At 29.2% G+C, this 24,762-nt stretch overlaps 1 protein-coding gene across 1 annotated transcript in view; it reads left to right on the forward strand.

Annotated features, from left to right (window-relative positions):
- Window positions 1–23,952, forward strand: part of LOC107437842 (uncharacterized) — a 50,331-nt gene extending 26,379 nt beyond the window's left edge. The window contains exons 2-3 of the mRNA XM_016049968.5: window positions 2,641–3,197; window positions 22,148–23,952. Coding sequence (XP_015905454.2) covers window positions 2,656–3,197; window positions 22,148–22,181 — 576 coding nt within the window. The 5' untranslated portion in view covers window positions 2,641–2,655 and the 3' untranslated portion in view covers window positions 22,182–23,952. The remainder of the gene's footprint in view (window positions 1–2,640; window positions 3,198–22,147) is intronic.
- The last annotated feature ends 810 nt before the right edge of the window (window positions 23,953–24,762 follow it).

Consider the following 24,762-nt stretch of genomic DNA (forward strand, 5'->3'; position numbering starts at 1 on the left):
TCTCAGTATTTCCTTCTTTGCAATTTTCTAAAAAAGGGAAAAGTTAAAAACGCTGTTGGCGCCAAAAGGCTGGCGCTGGCAAAACAAAAAGACATGGCGAGCTATTACTAATTTGGGTCAGCTTGTCTGGCGAGTGAGCCATAAAATGGATAACTTGGTACCTGTCCATCATCGCTGGTGATTTACCGTATCAACAAGGAATGCTTTTACGGTTGGTTGCGCTTTATTCTTGGAAAGCGAGAGAGAGTGTTTTGTTACTACTTTTGCCGATAAGAGATAAGATATTGATGCAATTTTAAATAAAATTGGAATAAACCGCCAATTGTCACTTAATGGTGTACTATTTATAGAAGCAGGTAAAGGAATGACAATGTGTTTTTGTAAATGTCAACATCTTTGTTTTTGTAAATAATTTGAGCAAAATCTTCCTGCTTAACCATGACTGAGGAATGACACTTTGTTGTTGATTTTAATCTCGCTTCTAATCCGTAAATAAGATTATTGAAGGAACTCTAAGGAAAAGTTGCAAAACTTTTATGAATATTATCCTTACTGTTAATGTTTATAGTGATATTTACCCATAAACAAAACATGGCCTTCTTTTTAATTAAAGTACGTAGATTTTTTGCCATTAATTTAATTTACGTGTGACCCAAAACATATGGAATAATTTTTCTGAATAAACAATGTTCGTAGTTTCATACTTATATGCTATATAATCTACTTAGAGCTGGATGAAATAAAAGAGATAAAACTTATTAGGAAAAAAAGATAAAAATGTCCAATAAAGACAAACAGGCTTGTTTTATTTCTTGATATTACAAAAACTCCATTTGCTTCATAAGTTATAATGGGGGGAAAAGTAGACGTGTATCAAGCGCTCAAAAATAGGCACCCATTCTCAAGACTTACCAAACGTGAAGCTTTTAACATCTTTATAATTAATGAAGTAAATGGAATTTTCATCAGTTTCTAGGGATTATTCATGTATTATTTGTTTTTACAAGAAGTTCCGAAACCTGTATCACAGAAAGATGATTAGGTTGCAGCTAATTTTAATTTCTCTTCTAATTCTTTAAGGGGATATTTAAACATGAAAGTAGGAGAAGTTGGGAAATATAGCTAGTTTTTATTAACATTGTTACGCCTATTTTTTACATTTGTCATGATATTTATTGAGGAAAAACATTTCTCAAACTTTGATTAGAGTGTGAAAAGCGTTATCACGTTTTTTTTTGTATAATGACTAAAAATTCATTTTAACTGCTCATTGCCATAAGAACTTAGAATCCTTAATATTACCCATTAAAAAACCTTGAATGCATTACTAGTATTTCTTTTATCAATGAAGGCTATTAAATGATTTTAAAATTGAGCGATGACACTGGGAAATAATTTTTTTTTCTTCTGTTGCATACGATTTTTGAACGAGTCTTGGATATTTCTGCGTTGCTGATTTCAAATCTGCAAAAAAAAATTTTCTCTACAAGCTACAATTTTCATGCAATTTAATAATAAATTCCTAAACAGAATTTTTTAAAATTCACTGGAGTGAACACTATGCGTCCCACCTCTCTGCAACGTAGGGAGTAGTAAGAAGAAGGTGATAACGCATTTCAGTTTATGATGCAATATCTTAAAATAATAGGTTTTTCTTGTCTTAAGTGTTGCTTTCAAAGGATCAAATAAATGTATACGCATACATATAAACGTATACATTATTTATAAATTTGTATATCCAGATAAAAAATAAACAAAGCTAAATTCATGAATAATTTATTTTGGGAACAAAGTTGTAACTTTCCGAACGAAACTAGTTTCTGATCTGAAATCCCCGAATCCGAATTACTTAAGATTAAGCACTTGTATAGTTAAAAAAATTTACAGGAAACAAAACCACGTTAACACCGTGAAAAACACCAGGGAACAACCTGGTATAGTGTATCTACTAAGTCATGTTAACTCTATTCTATGGTGAGGTACCTTTTCATAGATGAAGGTTGGCATTGGCTATAACATTGGTGACCAATGTCAACCTTCATCTATGAAAAGGTACATGTTAACCCGATTCTATGGTGGGGTACCTTTTCATAGATGAAGGTTGACATTGACTATAACATTGGTGACCAATGTCAACCTTCATCTATGAAAAGGTACATGTTAACCCGATTCTATGGTGGGGTACCTTTTCATAGATGAAGGTTGACATTGACTATAACATTGGTGACCAATGTCAACCTTCATCTATGAAAAGGTACATGTTAACCCGATTCTATGGTGGGGTACCTTTTCATAGATGAAGGTTGACATTGACTATAACATTGGTGACCAATGTCAACCTTCATCTATGAAAAGGTACATGTTAACCCGATTCTATGGTGGGGTACCTTTTCATAGATGAAGGTTGACATTGACTATAACATTGGTGACCAATGTCAACCTTCATCTATGAAAAGGTACCCCACCATAGAATCGGGTTAACATGTTTTATTTACTAGTGAATTCGAATTATATTTTTGTAGTGGTAGATACATTGCGGTGTAAATAGTTCGTAGAGTAATAAAATTATTTCATTTCATATCTTACTACTTATGTTGTTCTGTTACAATATATTAAATAATTTCTTTTCTTCTATTTCAGATCATATAATAAATTATGCGGCCTCTAATACTGTGCACGGTACTTTTCCTTGGTTCGCTACTGGCTGTTGTCTCTGGAGATGGCGATGGCTGGGACTACAGACCCATCAAAGTTATCATAAAAGAACATCCAAAACTAATCACAGTTCCCTATCACGTGCCATGGCCAAAGCACGTTCCCGTACCTAAACACGTACCTGTTCTGAAACCTCTTCCCATAGCTAAGCCAGTTCCCGTGCCTAAAATCATTCCAGTGGTCAAACACATACACAAAGTGGTTCACGTACCTAAAGTGATTCACATTCACAAATCAGTGCCAGTACCCAAACCTTACCCGATTCCCAAAGTGGTGAAGGTGCCCAAGCCATACGTGGTCCATGTTCCAAAGCACTACCCCGTACCGAAACCATACCACGTCCCAATTTACGTGAAGATTCCCAAGCCTTACATTGTGCCAGTTCACAAGTCGGTGCCAATTCCAGTACCCAAGCATGTGCCAGTGAAGGTTGAAGTAATCAGGGTGAAACCTTTAGTCATCAAAAAACCCGTGCCTATTCTGTGAGTATATTTTAGCAGACAATTGTTTTTAAATTTTAATTTTTAGTTCCATTGTTTACAAATATATTTGGATGAATAAATAAATTGTTACTTAAAATTCTAATATCTATTCGATTTTTTCTTTATTTTGCCATTATTTTTATCGATTGAAAAGTTTTAAAGATGGATCATATCAATCAGTGATATTGCTGTAAATTTTATAGTAATATACTATAGCAATATTGCTTTAAAGTTTCTGATGTTATATAAGAAAATTATGAAATTTTCATGAAAGAATTCAATAAGAGTGCTAATTTTATTTATTATTATAGTTTTGTAAAGTGTGCTGAATATTGAATTTATGAATGAATATAATAATCATTTATTTTATTTTCAGGTACAAAATATCAGGTAGTTTTGTTTTATAGTTTAAATTTTAAAAAAATGGATTTAAGCTTTTAGGAATTTCAGCAATATTTACACTGTCACGAACATTTTGGCCATGAATAGAATATTAAAAAAATCATTAAAATATCGTTAATAAAGCTGTTGCAATGGTTCCTATTATCTGAATCCTTTATAAGATGATCTTTTTATTTAAAAATGATGCACAAATTTATCTTAATTCGACTTAGATGCTTTTTAAGAAGTTAGAGGTTGTACTAAATTCAATTCGCAACTGTATAGAAATTAAAAGGAAAATGTATTCTTATAGAAATAGATTTTAAACTATAACAATTACTCTTATTTTATTATGTTACAATTTATGAACAGGTGCTTAATTTAAGTATAAATTTAGCTGTGACTTTATCTTACATTAAATATTATTCTTTATATATTTTTTCCCCAATCTTACAAAGATTTCAATCTGGATAAAACACTTGTGTAAGAGAATTTTACATGAAAAATTTAGGTATAATATAAAATTTGGAGCATCATATCTAGTGTAAAATCTAATTTTCTTGCAATACTGTGCAATTTTAACTAATAGCTTAAAAATTAATTAAAGAAATATTTTTCAGCAAAGCTATAAATATGATTTTAAACTACACAATAATAGCATGACCAGACGTTAATATAGGGGGGGGGGATTTAATTTAAACCGTTGATTTGTTATTCATCACACCAAGTTTAATAATCATGCTTTTATGCTTTTAAGGCTATTTTTCGAAGGCTTCGTCGTCTTATGAAATTATGGTTTTTTTCCGAATAATATTTTTCCTATAACGGCTGTGAGTTTTTTTTATAACCGTCGTTGAACAGTCGACCCAATTTTTGGGTTTACGACTACTAATGTTCAACTACGAAGCCTTGTAGTTTTGAACCCAATCCAGAAGACAAGGTTACTCCTGGATCAAGTATTAGTAGAAATTCGCCTTTGTGGAGGACGTTTGATGGAGCTAATCCGCATTTGCGTTACATGGAGAGGAAGACTGCGAGAACCTCCCACGTTTAGCCTGACGGCAAGGGGACTTTGACCCATGATCCGTCTACCACTGAGGATATTTTCTCGTCATCACGGTGGTCGGTGCAAACCGGATGAGGAATTCGTATTGACCAGCCATTGCCGGGATCGATCCCCGGTTCACCTCATTGGAAGGAGAACGCTCCATCCCCTGCGCCATCGCGGCTGTGAGTTTTTTATTTTATTTTAGGACGGTCGTTGAACAGCCGACCCAATTTCATGGGTTTACGACTACTAACGTTCAACTCCGTAGCCTTGTAATTTTGAACCAATCCAGAAGACAAGGAAACTCCAGGATCAGTACCCCCAGAGGTATTGATTTGTTGTGGGAACATGGAGGACTTTGAGACTCAACAGATTTAACGTGCATCAGTCACCATTTACTGCACGGGGAGTCTTCGGCCTCCCCGTGCAGTAAATGGTGACTGATGGTAATGGTGCAGAGGATCTTTCTGGTTCAAAATTAAAATCCCACATTTTTGAATAGATAAAGTATACGAAACACTTTTCAATAGATAAAGTACTTTTAAAGTACTCAGAATTTTTTGAGCATGTTACTCAAGAAAAATCTTTTACACGGTGAAAAAGAATTCTGGTAAAATTATCGTACTGTATGGTAATGACCTTTCTGGCTAAAGAAATCATAATTCTGGTTAGTTAAATTAAAATATTTAAACTAATATTAAATTTAAACCATCTTTTCAGTGATTTTTCGGTTCATATGATAACGGTTTACGGGAAATTCTGATTTTTAAAAATTATACTTCTTATTATCACACATTTAGTAATATATACAAAATTGAAATGTAAACTTAACCGAATAAATGGGTTCTATACCATGCTCTGATGTATCGTGCTAAAATTACACATTTACCAAATTTTATCATACATTATAAAGCCATATTTTATTGCTAATTTTCCTTAAATTAATACCTTTGAAGAAAATTACCGAGATATTAAATAAATTAAACGGTAATAACACATAAATATGTTGAGAGGAAAATAAATATTAACTCTTGGTTTAGGTCAAAAATAATCTAAATTTCTTTTAAAAAAATTTTTTTGGTTTCCTTTTCTATTGTTAAACTTAATCAAAATTGTTTATTATAAGTTTCGGAAATGCATAGGTATTATATTTTTGTCCTACTGCTTTTACGAGGCCCTTACAAACCAAACCATTGTACTCAAGTCTTAAAGCGTAGAAAAAAATCGGGATGTTTATTATCTTAAAGTTTAAATCCATATTTATGAATGAATAAATGAAATAACTTAAATTTTTTTATTTTAACTGACGTATAGAAACGGGGAAAAATATTGCAATAAAGCTTTACGTTGGTATTTCGCGTATGTTGTTGATTTTATTGTTAAAAACGCGCCTTTATTATATTCTTTTAAGTGAAATAATTTCAGAAATTTTTTCTTTCTCTTCCTGCGAATTACTTCTTGCGTGGGGAATGTTGCGATAACAATGAGCAAGATAGTGAATTTGATATTTAGCCACGCGTGTTTACAAACCGCTGAATGAACTATTGACGAGTATATTATGTTGTGCTCCTATGACTTGGCAACTTTCACTACATTCTTTAAAATTCAAAGCGGGTATTGATAATGAGATTTTACAATGCTTGGCGAGGTTGATGAACTTAAAAGTGCTTCTAGTTTTTTGAAATATGAATGGGCCAAAAATTTATTCAAAAGAAAAAATTTATTTTTTAAATCAGAAAGTTTTTTTTTTTACTACAGAAAGGATTGTTTTAATCGATGACAAAAAAAAACATCTAACCGAATTGCTTATAATTGAAATGTCTTTTAATAATCTTGCTATATTATAATTTGTAATTTATTCTAAAATATGTGTCTTTTTGTATGCATAAAGTTTTATATTTGAAAATTTGGATTGTATCCACAAAGTTTCATATTGAAAATTGGAAGCTACTTTTATTACCCAGTAAATGTGCGTTTTTGGTAATTTTTTAATGCGGTTTGAATGGATTTAAAAACATTTACTACTGGAAAACATTTAATAAAAGAAAACAACGTATAGTGCTTTTTTTAGATTTAGTATTTATTGTAGCAATGTGTTTTTAAATAATTTGTTTTGTCGTTGCATACATATTTCATATTCATTTACTGAAATATTCCTGGATTAAACCTTTGTATTTAAATAATAGTTTTGAATATTGTTTTTTAATTATTTTATTTATTATCTACATATCATTGTAGAAATACTTTTTTAGATAAGTTTTACAAACAGTAATGATCATACCTAAGAAACCTGAAAGAAATAATAACTGATAAAAATCTTGCTTATAATAAATATTTGTTAGAAGTTTGATTCTATTTGTCAAATGCAAATGTTAAATGGGCGTGAAAAAATATGGTATCACCATGTTTAATGATGAGGGATTATTATTTAATCAGCTTTTTAGAAGGGAACTTATTTATATAATGAAGACGGCATCTTTAACTATCTATAACTTTTTTGTTAAATAGGTTTATTCAGTTAAAGCAGTTTTTTCCCCTTAGAGTTAAGAACGCTAACATTCCAACGTCTAACCAATAAGAACAAATTGATCACACAACAAGTACTTTTCTACTTTGCAATCTTTGATTTTTTCCACATTATTTATCTTCGGTAGATTTTTTGTACGTGAGTTTTCATGCTAATGGAAAGGATGTTTAAAAAGAACATAAATATCGAACCTACTTTTGAAAATTAACTCTAGGAGAATTGTGAAAATTATCTAGTTTTGCTATGTCTACAAACTGTGATCAACAATCCAAAAGAACTCCCTCACAGCAATCCAATGGACATGCCAAGAGTCTTATTTCTGCTGAGTGAAAAAGAAATTATCTGTTTCATTTTAAATGTTACTATTAAAAATATTTCTCCAAAACACAGATTTCGGCTATAACTAGATATTTCAAGATCCTAATATTTATTGAATGAAAAAGAAATCTGAATGAAAAGGATATTCCGCATAAAAAGTAATTATTAAGATATTTCCCTATAGCACAGATTTCAGTCCCTAGGCCAAGATACCATAATTCAGATTTTAGTTCCCTCACTGCCATGAAAAATGGTTTAGTTTGTTTTTGGTATTGTAAAAATTCCAGGCGCCAAATTTTTATTGAAAGAAAGGAAGTATACTGTCTGCATCTACATGTAACCTACAATATAGCTTTCCATAACACAGATTCCAATATTTGTGTCAAAACTCTGAATAACATGCGTTTTAGTGCTATTAGAGCCAAGAAAGTTGGTCTATATCCTTTTGGTTATGCGGACTTTTCAGGAACCTTACTTTAAATGAATGAAAAAGTAGTTATATGTTCCGTATGAGATGAAGAGACAACATTTCTCGTTAGGGCATATTTTAGCGCAATGGCAAAGCTCCATTGCATGAGTTTGACTGCTTTGGCAAGGACTCCCTAATCCAGATTATAATGTCAAGAAAAATGGTTAAAACCTCTTATTGTTATGGTTAAAACCTAACAAAAGAGGTTAGAACCTCTTTTTGTTAGGCGTAACTTATTGGAATCAATAATCTCTTCTTCCACGAGTCTTTGGTTTGACTGCTGTCAGCGTAAGAATAAAAAAAAATGGTCCGTTTAAGTTTCAAAAATATTTTTTCATCTTGAATAATCAATCATAGCTTTTGCATACCCTGAAAAAAATCTTTTCAATTTTTTTCTTAGAAATACAATGTTTTAGAAGCACACGAAACATTTCTAGCATTCTTTAAAATAATTCTGATTCATAATGTAGAATTTTGACTCATAGATGGCGCTATAACAGGAAAAGAATGGGATACATGCAAGTACAATAGTGTGCGTATCTCGGTCCTGTTCGGGTGTCGAGACGTGACATTTGTTCATATTAGCAATTGTTCTTTCGATTCAATTTAGAGTAAACCAAGCCCATCAAGTGTCAATTCTCTTAAGTGAGACATTCTTTATTCCTTAACAGAGATTCTTCCACAAAGATTTCAATTCTTTCGCTATATATTTCTTACTTAACCCAAAGATAGGTACAAAACCATACAGAGGATAAACGATTTATGCATCGAAATCGCCAGGTACACAAAACAAAAATATATCGCGGTTACAATAAAATACATAAACATATAATAAATACATAAGTTAAGTAAAAAAATACATATTTTTTAACAAATTCAATGGGTGATACGAAGTTGTTTTGAATTAACTTCATGTTAATTAACATTCCAACTTATGCGGAGAAACTCGACTTCGACACGCTATCTGGCGCTGAAGTCCCTGTATTGTCACATGTTTGTGTATCAGAGATCGTCTTCTTCTCGAGTTGCAAGTACCCTATTATGAATACTAACAACGTAGTTGCTATATTATATTGGTGTACAGTACATGTGGGAAAACTTTTGGATAATGACTCTAATCATGGAAAAAGGAAGCAATATACAAAATTAGGTGCAAATCACTTTTTGCAACGTGTTTCTTTGTTTATGGTAGCTAATTATAGCACATATCGGGTATCAGCACATATCTAGGTATTAAAGCTGCTAAGCCAGAAATAGTTTTCTGATTTTTAATTTTTATCATTCAATTATTTAATTTATATTTATATTTATTATAGTTATTTTAAATTTCATTAGAATTTGTAAAATTCTTTTTTATATTTTCTAATAAATGGCTCAAAATTATTCGAAAAAAAATCCTTACAGCAAATATTTATATGACGTGTTGAAGATTTGGTGTGTTGGTTAAAAATACCTCAACAGGTTTCAAAATAGTTAAAAACTGAAATCACGAAAAGTGCGTGATTAAAAGTTTCACGCATTGTAAATGTCAGAAATATTTTCACTCTACAATTTTGAAAATAAGGATGAAATAAGCATTTTCTAATTCTTGTTCAGTTTTTCTGAATATATAATCACAAGCTGAAAAATTTGTAAGAATTTAGAAGCAATTTCGCAGTTTTTTAGAGTTTTTGAAATTGAAAAGAAGTAAAAAAAAATCTGTAATCCATAAAGTTGCAGTTTGTATGGATGATTTTAGGACAATAAAGCAATGCAATTAGGCTAGCGGAGACACACATGAGAGTACATGGATAAATTTTACCCGTAAAACAATATTAGGATGCAAGAAGACCAAGTACCTCACGTCCTAAAATGATTGCAATGTCAACGTTTTGATGATAACAGGATAGCTTTTCATATTGCTGTTGTTGTAGAATAGCGAACTGAATGATGATAGTAAAATATTATATTTTAACACAGCACTGTTGTGAATTCAAGTTTAAATAAAAGAAAATTAATAGTCCCTAATATTTTGTAATGAACGCTCAGAAAAGTAATGGAATTGACTATCCCTGCTGTGTCTATCCTGATTCATTGCTTTAGTTGTAGAATAGGAATTAAAATAATAATTTTGGTAAGATATTTCACAAGGGCAAAGCACTTGAGGGGTTTCTGCTGTTGTTCGAAGTGAATTGGAAATGATGACAATAAATCATAGTTAGCGAAAAGAGTTGAGATACAAGGTTATTGTGGTAAAAGCAATAGGAATTTATTCATTTTTATTGCGTCGATCGGGATTTATTGCTGGAGTTCTCTAGATTCAAAATAGCATATTGGAATAATAATAATAAAACATGGCATTAGAATATAGCTTTAATGCAGTCATGTTTTATTGAATGGAAAATAATGACATTGAATCGTAATTTGTCAGAATTGTCAGATTATTGAGATTTAAGGCTACTAAAACAATGTGGTGCAGATTTCAGATAAAGATAGTTCGATGATTAAATACTTTTTATGATTAATTTTGATATAATGTATTTACAACCGCCGTTGAACAACCGATCCAATTTCTGAGTTTACGACTTACCAATGTTCGACGCCGTAGCCTTGTAATTTTGAGCCCAATCCAAAAAATAAAGGTAACTCCTGGATCAAGTGTTTTATTTTATTTTATAGCCGTCGTTGAGCAGCCGACCACATTTTAAGTTTACGACTACTTATGTTCAACTCCGTATCCTTATAATTTGACAATCCGGAAGACAATGGACCTCCTGGATCAAGTGTTATGAGAAATTAGCCTTCATAAGGGACTTTTTGATGGAACTATCTCTCATTTGCGTTGTACGGTGAGGAGAACCACGAAAACCATCCACTGTTAAACTGTCGGTTAGGGGACTCTAACCCATGATCCCTCTATTACTGAGGATATTATCGTCCTCACTGTGGTCGGCGCGAGTCGAGTGAGAATTAGAATCAACCAGCCATTGCTGGGATTTGAACCCGGTTCACCTCATAGGAATGGATCAAGGAGATTAGCAAGGTGCGTTACATGGTGAGGAGAACCACAATAACTACTCCTGACAATAAGGGGACTCTAACCCATGATCCGTCTACGACAGAGGATATTTTTCCTCTGCACTGTGGTCGGTGAGAGTCGGGTGCAGAATTCCTATCAACCAGCTATCGCTGGGATTCGAACCTGATGCACCTTGTTAGGAGGCGAACGCAATATTTTATGAGCCACCACGGATTGAAATGATGTGTTGTTGCATTTGGTGATTAAAAATTTCAATTACAAATGAATTGCTGAAAAGTTTTGTTCGAGATTATGTCCAAATTTACTTCAAAAAGCAAAATCATTTATTGGGATCAAATTAAAACGTGAGTTTGGACGAGGCAAGGTTTGACTTGTTGATATTTAGTTTTTCTTCATTTTAATACCTATTTTTTGGAATCCAACAATTTATTTTTATTAGCTGTTGTTAGTTAGAAACTTATTAAGGATTTTAGAAAATATTTGTTTATAAAAAGTAGAACTTCATAATAGTTTTTCTTTTTTTTCTTCTTTGAAGTCGAAGAAAAATACTTGAACTCCTTTTTTTTCAAACTATGCTAATATGCTGCACATTGTCTAACTTTAAAAAAAATCAAAAGCATAAATAACAAGAATTATTATACTTCTGTATGTTTTGCACTGTTAAAAATGTGTCGGCGAAAATGGTTAAATAGCTATTTAATTGCCATTTTATCATATTCAACCAAAACAGGTAAATAACCATAAAAACGATGATATTCAAACTGTTAAGTGTGAGAAAAAATGTTTTTTTATTACTTTTTCCTATTATGGTAAAATAAACAGAATTCTAGCCGCGCCAATTATGCTCACTTTATAAAGTCATTTTGTTTAGTGCAGCTGGATACATACTGTAGGTGTAGCTGAGGGCTAATCGGTCAATCTCGTGACGAGCTGACCAGGGGTTCAAATTCCAGCCTTGATATTACAATATTTCTTTCATTCCTTCAATGTATAAATAGTTTCCAGTGGCCTGTACTCTTCAATAGGTGACCCCGAACTCTACTATCTACTCTATATACTATACTATACTGCTATATATTACATACTCTATATACTATCGAAACTATCATTCACGCATAAATGGAGCAATATCCGCACAGCTCCATTGTCCATTTAATTTTCATGGTTTAGAAACTATGCTAGTCATAACTCATTACAATACCATATAGTTTTATATTCACGGTTTCTCAACCGTACCTGTTGTAAATGGTTTCAAAACCGTACAGTTAGAAATTGTTCTTAACCGTAAATTTTATGGTTAATCGGATGGACAGACTGCTACCGGTTATTTTACCGTAATTTCAGAATGAAAATTCTAGCAGTGTGTGAGTACACATTTTTAAAAAATAAATGCTAAAATTTGACAACAATCAGGAGCTTAAAAATAATTATAAGATAATATAACTCAGATGCTTTTAATAGTCTTTTAATCCAAACATCTTGGCAACAAAGTTTTGAGTTAAAAAATTCAAAGAAAACTCATTAAACTTTCCGGTTGTAATCAACAAATGCGGAAAAGATCTGGGTTACATTTTTTCCGCTTACAAGGTAATGAAAATTTTATTATTAAATGCTACTAAAGTGTGATGTTATCAACGTTTATTCTTTCAATTTTTTTTTCTTTTCTTTTCAGTTAAAAAATTTATAGGGCGTATCTCGCAGTGCAAGTGGCTTTTAAACATGCTTTTTTTGTCTTCGCTATTGTTCCAATATAAAATACATTGAATTCGAATAGCTTAACTGAATTTTGTAAAGAGCCTTTATGTGCATTATTTTGAGAATTTTTTTGGGCTTTTATGAATTCATAATTATAAATTATATCATATTTTTGTTTTATAAGGGATATGGTTTTATTACGAAGACAATTTTTTTTAAGTCATTTATATAGTCATAGTCTGTATAGTCATAGCTGAATAATAAGATTATAAAGAAATTAAATATTAAGAATTTAATATTTTTAATTTAACACTGTCAAGTTTTATAGTAATGATTAGTAAAACTTTTGTATAAATTTACTGCAATTTGTTAAGATGAATTCCATATTCATGTGTGTTTATAAAAAACAATATAACAATAATAGTAATTTTCAATAAAAACAAAAAAATATATTGTTTCTTTTTTTGTAGATAAAAATACATATTTCTTTTTAAACCAGAAGAAAAATGTTTTTTTGTAAATAAATTTTAGTATTAAAATGAATGTAATTGAATAATTAAATCAAAGAAATAGTTGTTTTAGATCTCTGAAAAAAAACTGTAAGATTTTAAAATTAAATTAATGTTTTTCGAACTAAATTAAAATTATTGGTTTTAAATGTTTATATTTAGTTAATGCAAATCGGTGTTATTTTAACTATCAGTGTTTGTAGAGTGTTTTAAAATGTAAAAATCTGTAGAAATTATTAATTTATACTTTGTTAATAATGAACCCAAAATTTAAGTCATCCTAATTGTTTAAATATGGATTTCAAAATTTTAGTTCGAAAGCTAAACCTAATTTTAGTAGAACTTACATTTAATCTTTATATTCCTTGAAAAACTCATTCTTCAGTATCAGGAAAAACTAGCCTTTATGGAGGAAATTTAGATGAAACTAACCCTGATTTGCGCTACATAGAGGAAAAAACCTCGAAACCATCCCACGGTTAGCCCGATGGCAAGGAGATTCTAAACGATGATCCGTCCACTACTGAGAACATTTTACGCCAGCACTGTGATCGGTGCGAGCCGGGGGCAGTATTCGTAAAGACCAGCCATTGCTGGGATTCGAACCTGGTTCGCCTCATTGGAAGGCGAACACTCTATCCCCTGAGCCACCATGGCTCTTATTAATTCATTTTATATCCGTCGTTGAACAGCCGACCCAATTTTTTGGGTTTACGACTACTAATGTTCTACCCCGTAGCCTTGTAGTTTTGAACCAATCTAGAAGACAAGGAAACTCCTGGATCAGTACCCCCAGAGGTTTTGATTTGTTATGGGAACATGGAGGACTTTGCAACTCGACAGATTTAACGTGCATCAGTCACCATTTACTACACGTCTCGGCCGGCTCGGAATCTCTTCGGCCGACGGGGATCGAACCCACGAACTCTTGGACATGGGCCCAGTGCCCTACCAATCAGGCTATCACGGCCCTCTTATTAATACATTTTTTTATTTTATATACCGTCGGGGAACAGCCGACCCAATTTCATGGGTTTACGACTACTTACGTTCAACTCCGTAGCCTTGTAATTTTGAACCAATCCAGAAGACAAGGAAACTCCTGGATCAGTACCCCCAGAGGTATTGATTTGTTGTGGGAACATGGAGGACTTTGAGACTCGACAGATTTAACGTGCATCAGTCACCATTTACTACACGGGGAGTCTTCGGCCGGCGAGGATCGAACCCACGACCTCTTGGACATGGGCCCAGCGCCCGACCGACCAGGCTATCCTGGCCCTCTTATTAATACATTAAATATTTTCAAAATAATTAATAAAATTTCAATTATCAAATATTTTAATTTCTTTATAAATTGATTTATTAAGTCTAGGGATTCCGCCAAAATATGATAAATTATTTAGGGTTCCATATCCGAAAAAAGTTGGGAACCTCGGGCTTAATGAAACCGACTACATTTATTTGCTACCTTTTTTACCAATTTTGTAAAAAATGTAACTGTATTGTTTAGATTTGCAATTCATTTTAGAGCGCATGCTTTCAGACAAATAAAGAAAATCAAGCGAAATTTAAATAATAGAAAGAATAATTTGTATAGCATTTAACAGATGACTGAGTTAAAGTAAACTCAGTTCAGGAAGAGGGGTAAGCGACGCTCAAGAAACGGTTCAGGAATTTAGCTTTGCTTAAGGGTATGTGTTACAAAACTGACAAATTGAAATTTAAATTTAGAATTTTTACCGAATCATAACGAACTTTAACTACCATGTCATAGACTTCTAGCCAAGCGTTTGAACTTTGTCTCAGACAAATGTGCTATGACTGACATTTAAAGATTCATTAAAATGTGAAGATGTCTCTCAGACGATAAATAAATAATGGTAGAATTTTTTGTATGATAATCGTTTGATGAAAACTAAATCCGGTTTGGATCAATTTGAATTTTTTGGATCTTTTACCTGTGTTAAATAGTAAAATCTATAACACATGTAAAATTATAGTTTAAATTACACCACAATTAGAAATTTCTACTCAATTAAATTCAAATCTAATTACTTAATTACATATAATTAAAACATTTTTTTAAATCATTGAAAAATTTATGATCCATATTCAGTTAAATAATTACATATAGATTAAATAATCATATTAAATTCATGTAAGTTATTTTATATCCATGATATAAATTTATCACTCACTACTGATATATGAAATATCATTAAGAGCTTATGGAATAATAATAAAATACTAAAATGGAATGCAGTATTAGTAAATGTAGATTTAATAATCATATTAAATTCGTATAAGTTCTTTCAAATTCATGTTATAAATTAATCACTCACTACTGATATAAGAAATATGATTAAAAGCTTCATGTCGAGTAAAATGGAATATAGTATTAGTAAACATAGATATAATAATCATATTAAATTCATACAAGTTATTTTAAATTCATGATATAGATTAATCACTCACTACTGATATATAAAATATCATTTAAATCTTCATGTCGAGTAAAATGGAATATAGTATTAGTAAACATAGATTTAATAATCATATTAAATTCATACAAGTTATTTTAAATTTTTGATATAGATTAATCACTCACTACTAATATTTGAAATATCACTAAAATCTTAATGATTAATAAGAGGGATTATCTCTTAAAATTTTGATTTAAAATTTTAAAATATTTAAATCTTCATTCTTCTTCTCACAACTGTTTATTCTCCATTAAAATACATTTTTCATGCTCCTTATTTTTTTTTTAAATCACATCATTATATTCTTTCATTATGTTTGAAAGATTTAAAGTAAAATTTATAAATATAACCCTGATTGTATAGAGAATGTGATGAACAAATATGTATAATGATAAAATAAACTACGGTTTTACCATCTCATAAGGTCTTACTATAACCAAATTATTAACGTCTTACCTTCGTAAGAATTAAACCTCGTTATTACTTTTCCGGATTTTTTAAAAGTTCTTTTTTTTTAAAACTATAATTTAGAAACTGGGATAATGGGATATTTAATAAATTGATTTTTACGTGTCTTACAAATTCGTAGTTAGCAAAGAATAATAGAAGAATAACAAAGAATAATTAACAAAAAATATAATAAAAATTAGCAAAGATTGCTGAATATTTTGATTATTGAAATCCAATTTGATGTTATAATTGGATTCGTTTGTTTTCTCACACAATAAATTAATTTTTTTCTTCATTTGATATAGAAATACATTTTAGTTGTATTTTGAAATAGAAGTTGTATTGTCAACAATGCTCTAGCAGCTAAACTATATTTCATTTAGGGACTTAAATATAAAAAAAAATATATTTAATTATAAGGGAATATATTTTAACGCTTATTAACATTTTTAATTTGAATAGTGCTTCTTATATTTTAGTTTTTCAAATAATTATCTATCTTATTAATGATTACTATGTGAAAAAGAAAACATTTAATATTATTCTTCATTAACTATTTGAAAAAATTGTATCTAAATAAAATTATTTTTGTAGTTATTACTAATACTTTTGGAAGCACTAAATTTCTTATCTGAAATGAGTTTAGTCTCTTTAAACTACAGAACATTGATTTATTTTGTAAATTATTTACTTTTAAGAGAACAAAGTGGATAAAGGTGACAGTTTGAGAGCGTTTAGATGTGGAGAAATGTTTAGAATGCAATAGTAAACAAACAGTTGGCGATTTATCTTAGAAAATCCATATTTATGCATTTTGAAGAAACCAATATATAGGATCAAGCACCAAGGGGGCGAACTTGGTGACGAGAACAGTTTAAAAGAGACCAATTCCATGGTTTCATACATGACATCAGACAACACTTTAGTTCATAAATATTAAAATATCTTTAGAAATTTTATTATGTAGCAACTTATACAACTCTCAATTAAACTAATGCAAAACATTTGCTTTATGTTAAAAACATTTTAATTAATAAAATAAAAATTAACTCTGACAGACATGACGAAAAAAGAACTTGGATATGAGTGTGTTAACAATAAGACCGATTCCTCTGAAATGGTAATTTAGGCTCTGAAATATCAGTTTTTTCAAAACGAGACTTAATTCAAAGATATGAAATAATAAAAATATGAAATTTAATGGAAGTATCTTTTTTAACTTTGCCCCATATCTATAACTACTAAACAATTTGTCAAAAATTTATTCATTCCTGTGTTTAAAGACTCAAAGTGAAAAGTATTTCCAATAAAGTAACAAAATAATCTTTTTGATAATCCCGAAATAAACTTTTTCAGCGAGCGCATTTAAATATTAAATAAACACCAAGAAAAATAATTGTCCGTCCAAAGAAATTGCCCGCGGGGAATCATCACGTTAAATTCAAATGTGTTTTCATCATGCGAAAACGGGCGTAGTGATGGATTAATGTATATGAAATTGAGGGGAAAATTACAAAAACAATGAACTCACATCATGGAGATGGCAGGCCGGGCGCGTTCCAGCCGGATGATTTCAGAACCTTATTTTCAGCTCTGATTGCTTCGCCTCAGACACTGACCACGGACGATTATTTACTTCATTGTCGCTACAGTCTTTACACGGGACAAGACGATGAAATTAAAGCCTGAAAACAAACAATGTCAATACCCTGTCCACTCGAGGAAATGTGACTTATAGATTTAATAAGTGTTGCTCTGACGACATCGTTGCCCGAATGATTAATGTGCGACTGTTTTATTTGGAATTTCTTCCAAGACTTTTTTTTAAATGTTAATAAATGTATTTTTAGAGGATGAATTAAAAACATTAAAACTAAGGAAATACGATAAGGCGTAACGTTAATTTTTTTTTTTTGGTTTTTAAGGAAACTCAAAGTGGTTTAAAAAATGAAAGTCCGGTTGAATTGCGCAAAATAGAATTTCTTTCTCATGAAAAAGTTTCCTTTTACCCTTTTACGAAGCTGGTGGATATGATTTCGATATCGAGTTTGGAGCAAAAATCAAATATGTAAATTGCTGTCACACCTGTTTCGATATGACTTTGATATCAAGTTATATCAGAAATTAAATAAGTAAATCTCTGTAACACCTGTTTCGATTGATATGACTCGATTCCAAGTTAGGGATATTGGGGTTAGTAAACTGAATAAATCGATAAAAAGGTATGTTTATTCAGAGAAAGTGCGCTTTTTGTGTCTGATTTCATAACTTAAACTATCGTATGCACTAAGTTATCAGCATATTTGAGGTAACCCCCTCATACTATTAAAATTAAGTCGTAGAGCGTCAAGATTCGATCATTAGATCAAAAGTTATTCAAGATGATCCGTTTTTAATTTTGCGCACTGTACATTTCTCAAAGTACGGCGGAATGTACAAAGAATGTACACTGTACATTTCATATATATATATTAAAGAGATGAAGAAAAAATATTGATAAATAGAATGTTTTTTAAAAAATAAAAATATTGAAAAAATTAAAAAGCCTTAAACGAAATAAGGAAAAGATATAATATTGTCTCCAGCTCACACGATTATATCAGCAAAAAAGAGTACTTTCTAATATTGTATTAATATAGCTAAAGCATATTAATCATATGCACTAAGTTATCAGTATATTTGAGGTAACCCCCTCATACCATTAAAATTAAGTCGTAGAGTCGTTATTCAAGATGGTCCATTTTTTATATTGAGGCACTATACATTTCTCAAAGGACGGCGAAATGTACAAAAATGTACACTGTGCATTTCATACATATATATTAAAGAGATGAAGAAAAATTATTAATAAATAAAATGTTTTTTAAAAAGTGAAAATATTGAAAAATTAAAAGAAATTAAAAAGCCGGAAAACAGAATAAAAAAAATATATAATATTGTCATCAGCTCACACGATTATATCAGCAAAAAAGAGTGCTTTCTAATATTGTATTAATATAGCTAAAGCAAAACAAAATATATAAATATAATAGTGTGACGAATTTTTCCCCTTGTTTTCTTTACATTTTTAACTATATATATACCCATATAATATTAAATTAATACTGCAACTTTAAGTCTGCAATAAAGAACATATGTGTTCAAATATTTGAGAGATATTTAAAAACTTTAGTTTTCAAAATTTCGTTTGGAATTTGTGTAAAACTGCCGTAAACAGAAAGAAATCGACGAACCGCTCTGAAAAACTCATTTAGGATTCCAAGATTTATTAAAACATTATTTCCTGACCCTATTTCGTGACTTGTAATCATTTTGTTACATATTTACTAGATTGTAATGCTTCATCACGAATTTTAAAGTGTTTAAGTTGCTTAATGATTCACATTATATGTTCAAAATCACGAAGTTTGAAGGAAAATAATCAATACTGATTTTTTTCCCATTAGACTTTTATTGATTATTGTTTCGATCAATGTGAATGTTATTTTCGTTCACGTTATTTCATTTTTATTGTTTCATCGAAAACATGTATCTAGAGCAACACATTGATTTTTATGATTTTTTTTCCTGTCATGATGTTGTTTTTGCTAATCTCACTTATGCGGTTGTAATTTCAATATTATTAAAGAATGTAATAAAATTTTGATATACTTAAGTGATCTCATGTTTGTCGTTTTTTATTAACGTTTAATAGAATCACTCACTTTTATGATGTTTAAAATTAATAAGATTGGGAACAATACAATGCTTTTGCATGAAGTTTCAAATTTTTTACTGTTTTGATGTTCTTGTTTTCGTCAATATCAATTACGCCGTTGTAATTTTTTTTGTCAGGAAATGTAATAAAAACAGTAATATTTAAGTCCATTCTTCTTAGTTATGTTTTATAGAATTATTTAATCTTATTTCATGATAGTGCAATTAGACTTGGAGCAGCAACTTGCTTTTAAATAAAACGTTTAATATTTATACCGTAGAGTTATTTTTGTTTTTATTAATATCAATGATGCCGATGATATTTTAGCTTCAAATCAAAGTATAACAAAACTAGAAAATTTTCAAATTTAGTCATATTTTTAATTTTGTTATTAAATTTTTTTAAAGATTTTTTTTAAGTTATATTTTATTATTAAAGCTTTTAAAGATTTTTATAATGTAATCATAATTTTAAGATTGTTTTTAATATATTTTATAATATAATTATTTTTTTTTAAATTTTGGTTTAAATAATCCACCTATTCGACATTGAATCTTTTATAACCACTCACTTTATATAATCAACAACAATTATATATCAACACTTTATTATAAAATTATGATTCCCTTACATAAGTTTAAAATTATATCAGACATAAAATTCACCAGTATATTCGTGAATTTTTCTTACAAATCAACTCTTAATGTATCAAATTTATGGTTTTCTTAATAAATTTTAAAAGTACACGCGTAATTTATTTTAAAAGCGCATTCATAAATCAAATAAATATTATCTGTTATAGAAGTTCGATTCTCTCATTAAAGTTCAACAATGTATCTATCATCATAAAAAATACTAAGAAAATATTTAAATTCTAAATAAACAGAAAAGATAAACAAGAAACAAAAACAGATAAGATTTTCATAATTTTTTTAATGAAGATTAACATGTTTATTTAATGTTGGAACAATGCGAATTATTTTTGAATGAAAGTACTTTCTAACAATACCTTTAAAATATGTTTTTTAAATAAATAAAATAACTTTTCAGCTTTTTATTTTCACCAAAAACATGATAACTATATGATATTATTGATACATGATATATATTAGTTTTCACTTTGCACTGAGAAAGTTTAAAAATGTATTCTTGTTGAGGAGAGAAACTAAGTATTTATGCTTTTCAACAAAACGTGGTACGCGATACATTTTTTAAAGTGCACTTCGATTGAAAGGAGGAACTACGCATTCGGGTTTTTTAAACAAAAAGCAATGCGCAATAAATGCTTCAAAATATTTCTCTATTGAAGTGTGTTATCAAATATTTCTCCTTTTCAACAAAAAGTTGAGAAATAAATATTTCACGATACATTCATATTTAGAGCAGGTATTCCGGCTTTTAAGCAAAAAGTTTTGAACAACAAAAGTTTCAAAATAAATTCACATTGAAGAGAAACCAAGTATTTCTGCTTTTCAACAGAAAGTTGTGAATGATAAATGTTTAAAAGTATATTCATATGAAACAGGGAAACCAAGTATATGCAAGTATATTAGTTTTTCAACAAAAATTGTGGAAGATAAAAGTCAACTCTACATTCATAAAAGAATTTGTTGCTTTAAATTATATTTTCAGAATTTAGGAAAATCAATAGGAATATTTTTCTAAATGTGAAATAGTTTGGAAAATAATATAAGAAGCTCTGACATACATAATTAAAAAGTATATTTGTTATAAAATTTGTGAATTAAAAGGTTTGTTAAAAAATTAAGAAATTTATTGTACAGAGAGGAATTTATTTTGTATTTTGATGTAAAGAAGCTGAAAGAGGTTAATTATTTTTTTTGGATGCTCTGTAGCAAAGCCTGTGCGTTTGGCTCTTTTTTTCTTAATGAAATGCTATACTTTTTTTAAAATACCTTTTTTTTTAAATTGCTGAAATAGTTTTTTTTCTTTCCTTTTAATTAAACATTTTAAATTGGCAAAATTTCCGATGCAAATTTATATCACTTTAGTGATGGGTACTTTATTTTTTATCTCAATATTTTAGATACCTCAATATTACCTCACATTGATTAGAAGTGATTCAGTGCTTTAATATTAAATAAAATCAACCTACGCTTAAAATCATAACTATTAATGAAAAAAATACAAAGTAATGAGTATTAATGTATCTGTTAAATCTAACTGCTATTCTACCTGTTAGTTTAGTGTATGTCATTTATCATTGGTATAAACCAACAATCAGCATATTCATGTGTCTCATTTCTGTGTTAATATAAATATCTATATTTAACTGATTAGCCAACAACTGTTACATATTGAGTTCTAAAACATTCATTATTCTTTTTTAGGTATAAGGAAAAGGGCTATGGCCATGGTTGGTAAATGAAAAGCCCTGCTTAAAGTTGTATTATAACCTCATATACCTGTGAATAGAAGATACCTGTGAATCGAAGATACCTGTTCCTCTACATTTTGTGGAACTTGATGCCAAAATGGCGTACTAAAAGAAATTTCGTGGTCTCCCAACTACGAATGTGCTTAAAAATAAACTGTAATTCCGTGCTGTGTACGGAAAACTGTGCTTGCCTGGGGAAAGCACTGAATCTTTTCTGTGAAGAGACATGTGAATGAATTCAAACAAGTTTCGACATTGTTACAAAAGGGAGATTATAGTTATACACAAATTGGAATTTTTAGTTATTGTAACTGTACCTTATATATTCATGATAATTAAGAATTTAAAAAAAAAAACATTTGATTTCACATTTTTAAATACTTAAATTTCAAAAACGCACAATTTTGAAGTTTTTATTTTTACTGTATATTTAAAAAAACAAATAGTTTATTAAAATGGTGAAATACTTGTTTTATATACAAAAAAATTTGTTTTTAACAATGTCATTAACAATGTGTTTTATCATAATTAACCTATAAGGATATGTGAAAATGCTACTGTAGGAATTCTTTTTAATACATCTTTTATTAGAGGAATGTTTTAATACATCATAAAACAATGCATAATGTTACATTTAAGCTATAACTTAATTAATAGCAATTTGTCGTTGCATTTTAGTCAGTGATTGTGTTGTGGAAGGGTGAAAAAATTAAAATATGGAGTATAATTAAAAAAAACGTCAAAAATTATAGATTTTGAAACAATAACGTATAAATATCCTTCAATAGCAAATATATTGTATTAAGTTTTTAAAAAAATAAAATGTAAAATAAAATTAATATTTTTTGTTAAAACAGACTTACAGTTTATGAAAGTATTGTTCCAGAATTTTATAAATTGTTTTTCATTAAATTTTTTATTCTTTATAACGAGAGAAATGTTACATAATATTGCTGAAATGCAATTTCGAAATGTGAAAATATTTGAAATAGAAAGTTAAATGGGATATGAATGTGTAGTCAAAAGTTGCGCTAAATATATTTAATTAAAAAGAAAATAACATGCAAAATTGGGTAACTTGCATAAACTGTGAAGTTCTAATTACTAGGGTCATATAATTAATGTTGATGATATTATTGCATTGGCTATTGATATTGAGGATGTTATTGTATAAATCATTGATATTAGTGATATTATTGTATAGTTTTTTTTCTCACGAGTACTTATTTTTTTTTCTCTTAGACTGATATTAAATTTAAAAGAATTTACAAAGTATTAAATCAGCCAATATTGAAAAAATAAATGTTTCTTTTCGCATTTTTGCACTCAAATATTCATTAACTCAAAACAGTTACAACTGTTTGAAAATTACCTTTCTATTAGGTGGGTTGGGTAACATTTGGCTTTTGGATCATACTAGATAGATAAAAATTTGCTAACATCATTTCCATCAATATTTCAAGGCTCTTCTTATTAAAGAATTTTAAAAAGTTTATAAAAAAAGTTTAAATAATTACAATTAAAGCATAAATGGCTTTAAAATTATTGATTTGCACAAATTAACAAATAAGAATTATAAATTTAGTATTTATCAATATCTTACATATGGGTATTCTATATCCACTGGTAGATAATAAATATAATAAGGGGCATAACAATAAGGGTATAAAGATATAATAAGGGTAATTAGAGACAGAAGAAATAAGAAACATTTTTCTAATAAGATACATTTTTTTAATTCGTACGATAGATAATTTTTGAAAAAAGACAATTAAAAAAAATCCTTTTTAAAACTGTACTCTTAAAAGTCTTATGCTTTAAAAATTTATTGGAATATAATTGCATTCGTGGAGATGGGGGAAAATTACTTATTTTCATTTAAAAATAATAATGCTCAAAAAACCAATAACTATCGAAATTTTTAATATGAGGAAATAAATAATTTATATAGTATACCGAAATGAGAAATTTTGTTAGTTCATTTAAATTTTGGCATGTAGCTATTGTAGCTCCAAGTAAAAATACCAATAATTATGAAAATTAATTATAAAAGTTTAATATTTAATAGAACAATTAAATAATTAGGAAATTATACATGTTTTAGGCAATTATTTTGTTTTTATTTTTAAAAGTAAACATATATGAAATAAATCACTGAACTAAAATAAAAATTCTTATTTCTCCATCTGTCTTTAATTGCCCCATTTTTTCCTAGTCAAAAATTATGCCCAGAAAGGAAACAATACTAACCTAAAATAAGCTAATCATTAAAATTAATTGAGGTATTATAAGATATCATCTCTGTTTTTCTGTCACAAAGCTTCAGTGTATAATCAGTTGAAAATGAAAAGAATCAAAAATAATTAATTTTGTATTGTGAAGAAATTTATTACCGAAAACTATTTAAGTTTAAAAATTGTTTATTGATTTATATACAATACTTTTTATAACGTATCTGTTTGAAAGTGGTAAAAAATAAAACATATATTGTTAAAAATAAATAATTTGCTGATATCTAATTTTATTTAACATGATAGAATATGATGCAATACTATTATATATCTTATG

The sequence above is a fragment of the Parasteatoda tepidariorum genome, chromosome 5, assembly GCF_982258835.1.
Source record: "Parasteatoda tepidariorum strain Cologne lab strain chromosome 5, Ptep-v5.0, whole genome shotgun sequence".
NCBI lineage: Eukaryota > Metazoa > Arthropoda > Arachnida > Araneae > Theridiidae > Parasteatoda > Parasteatoda tepidariorum.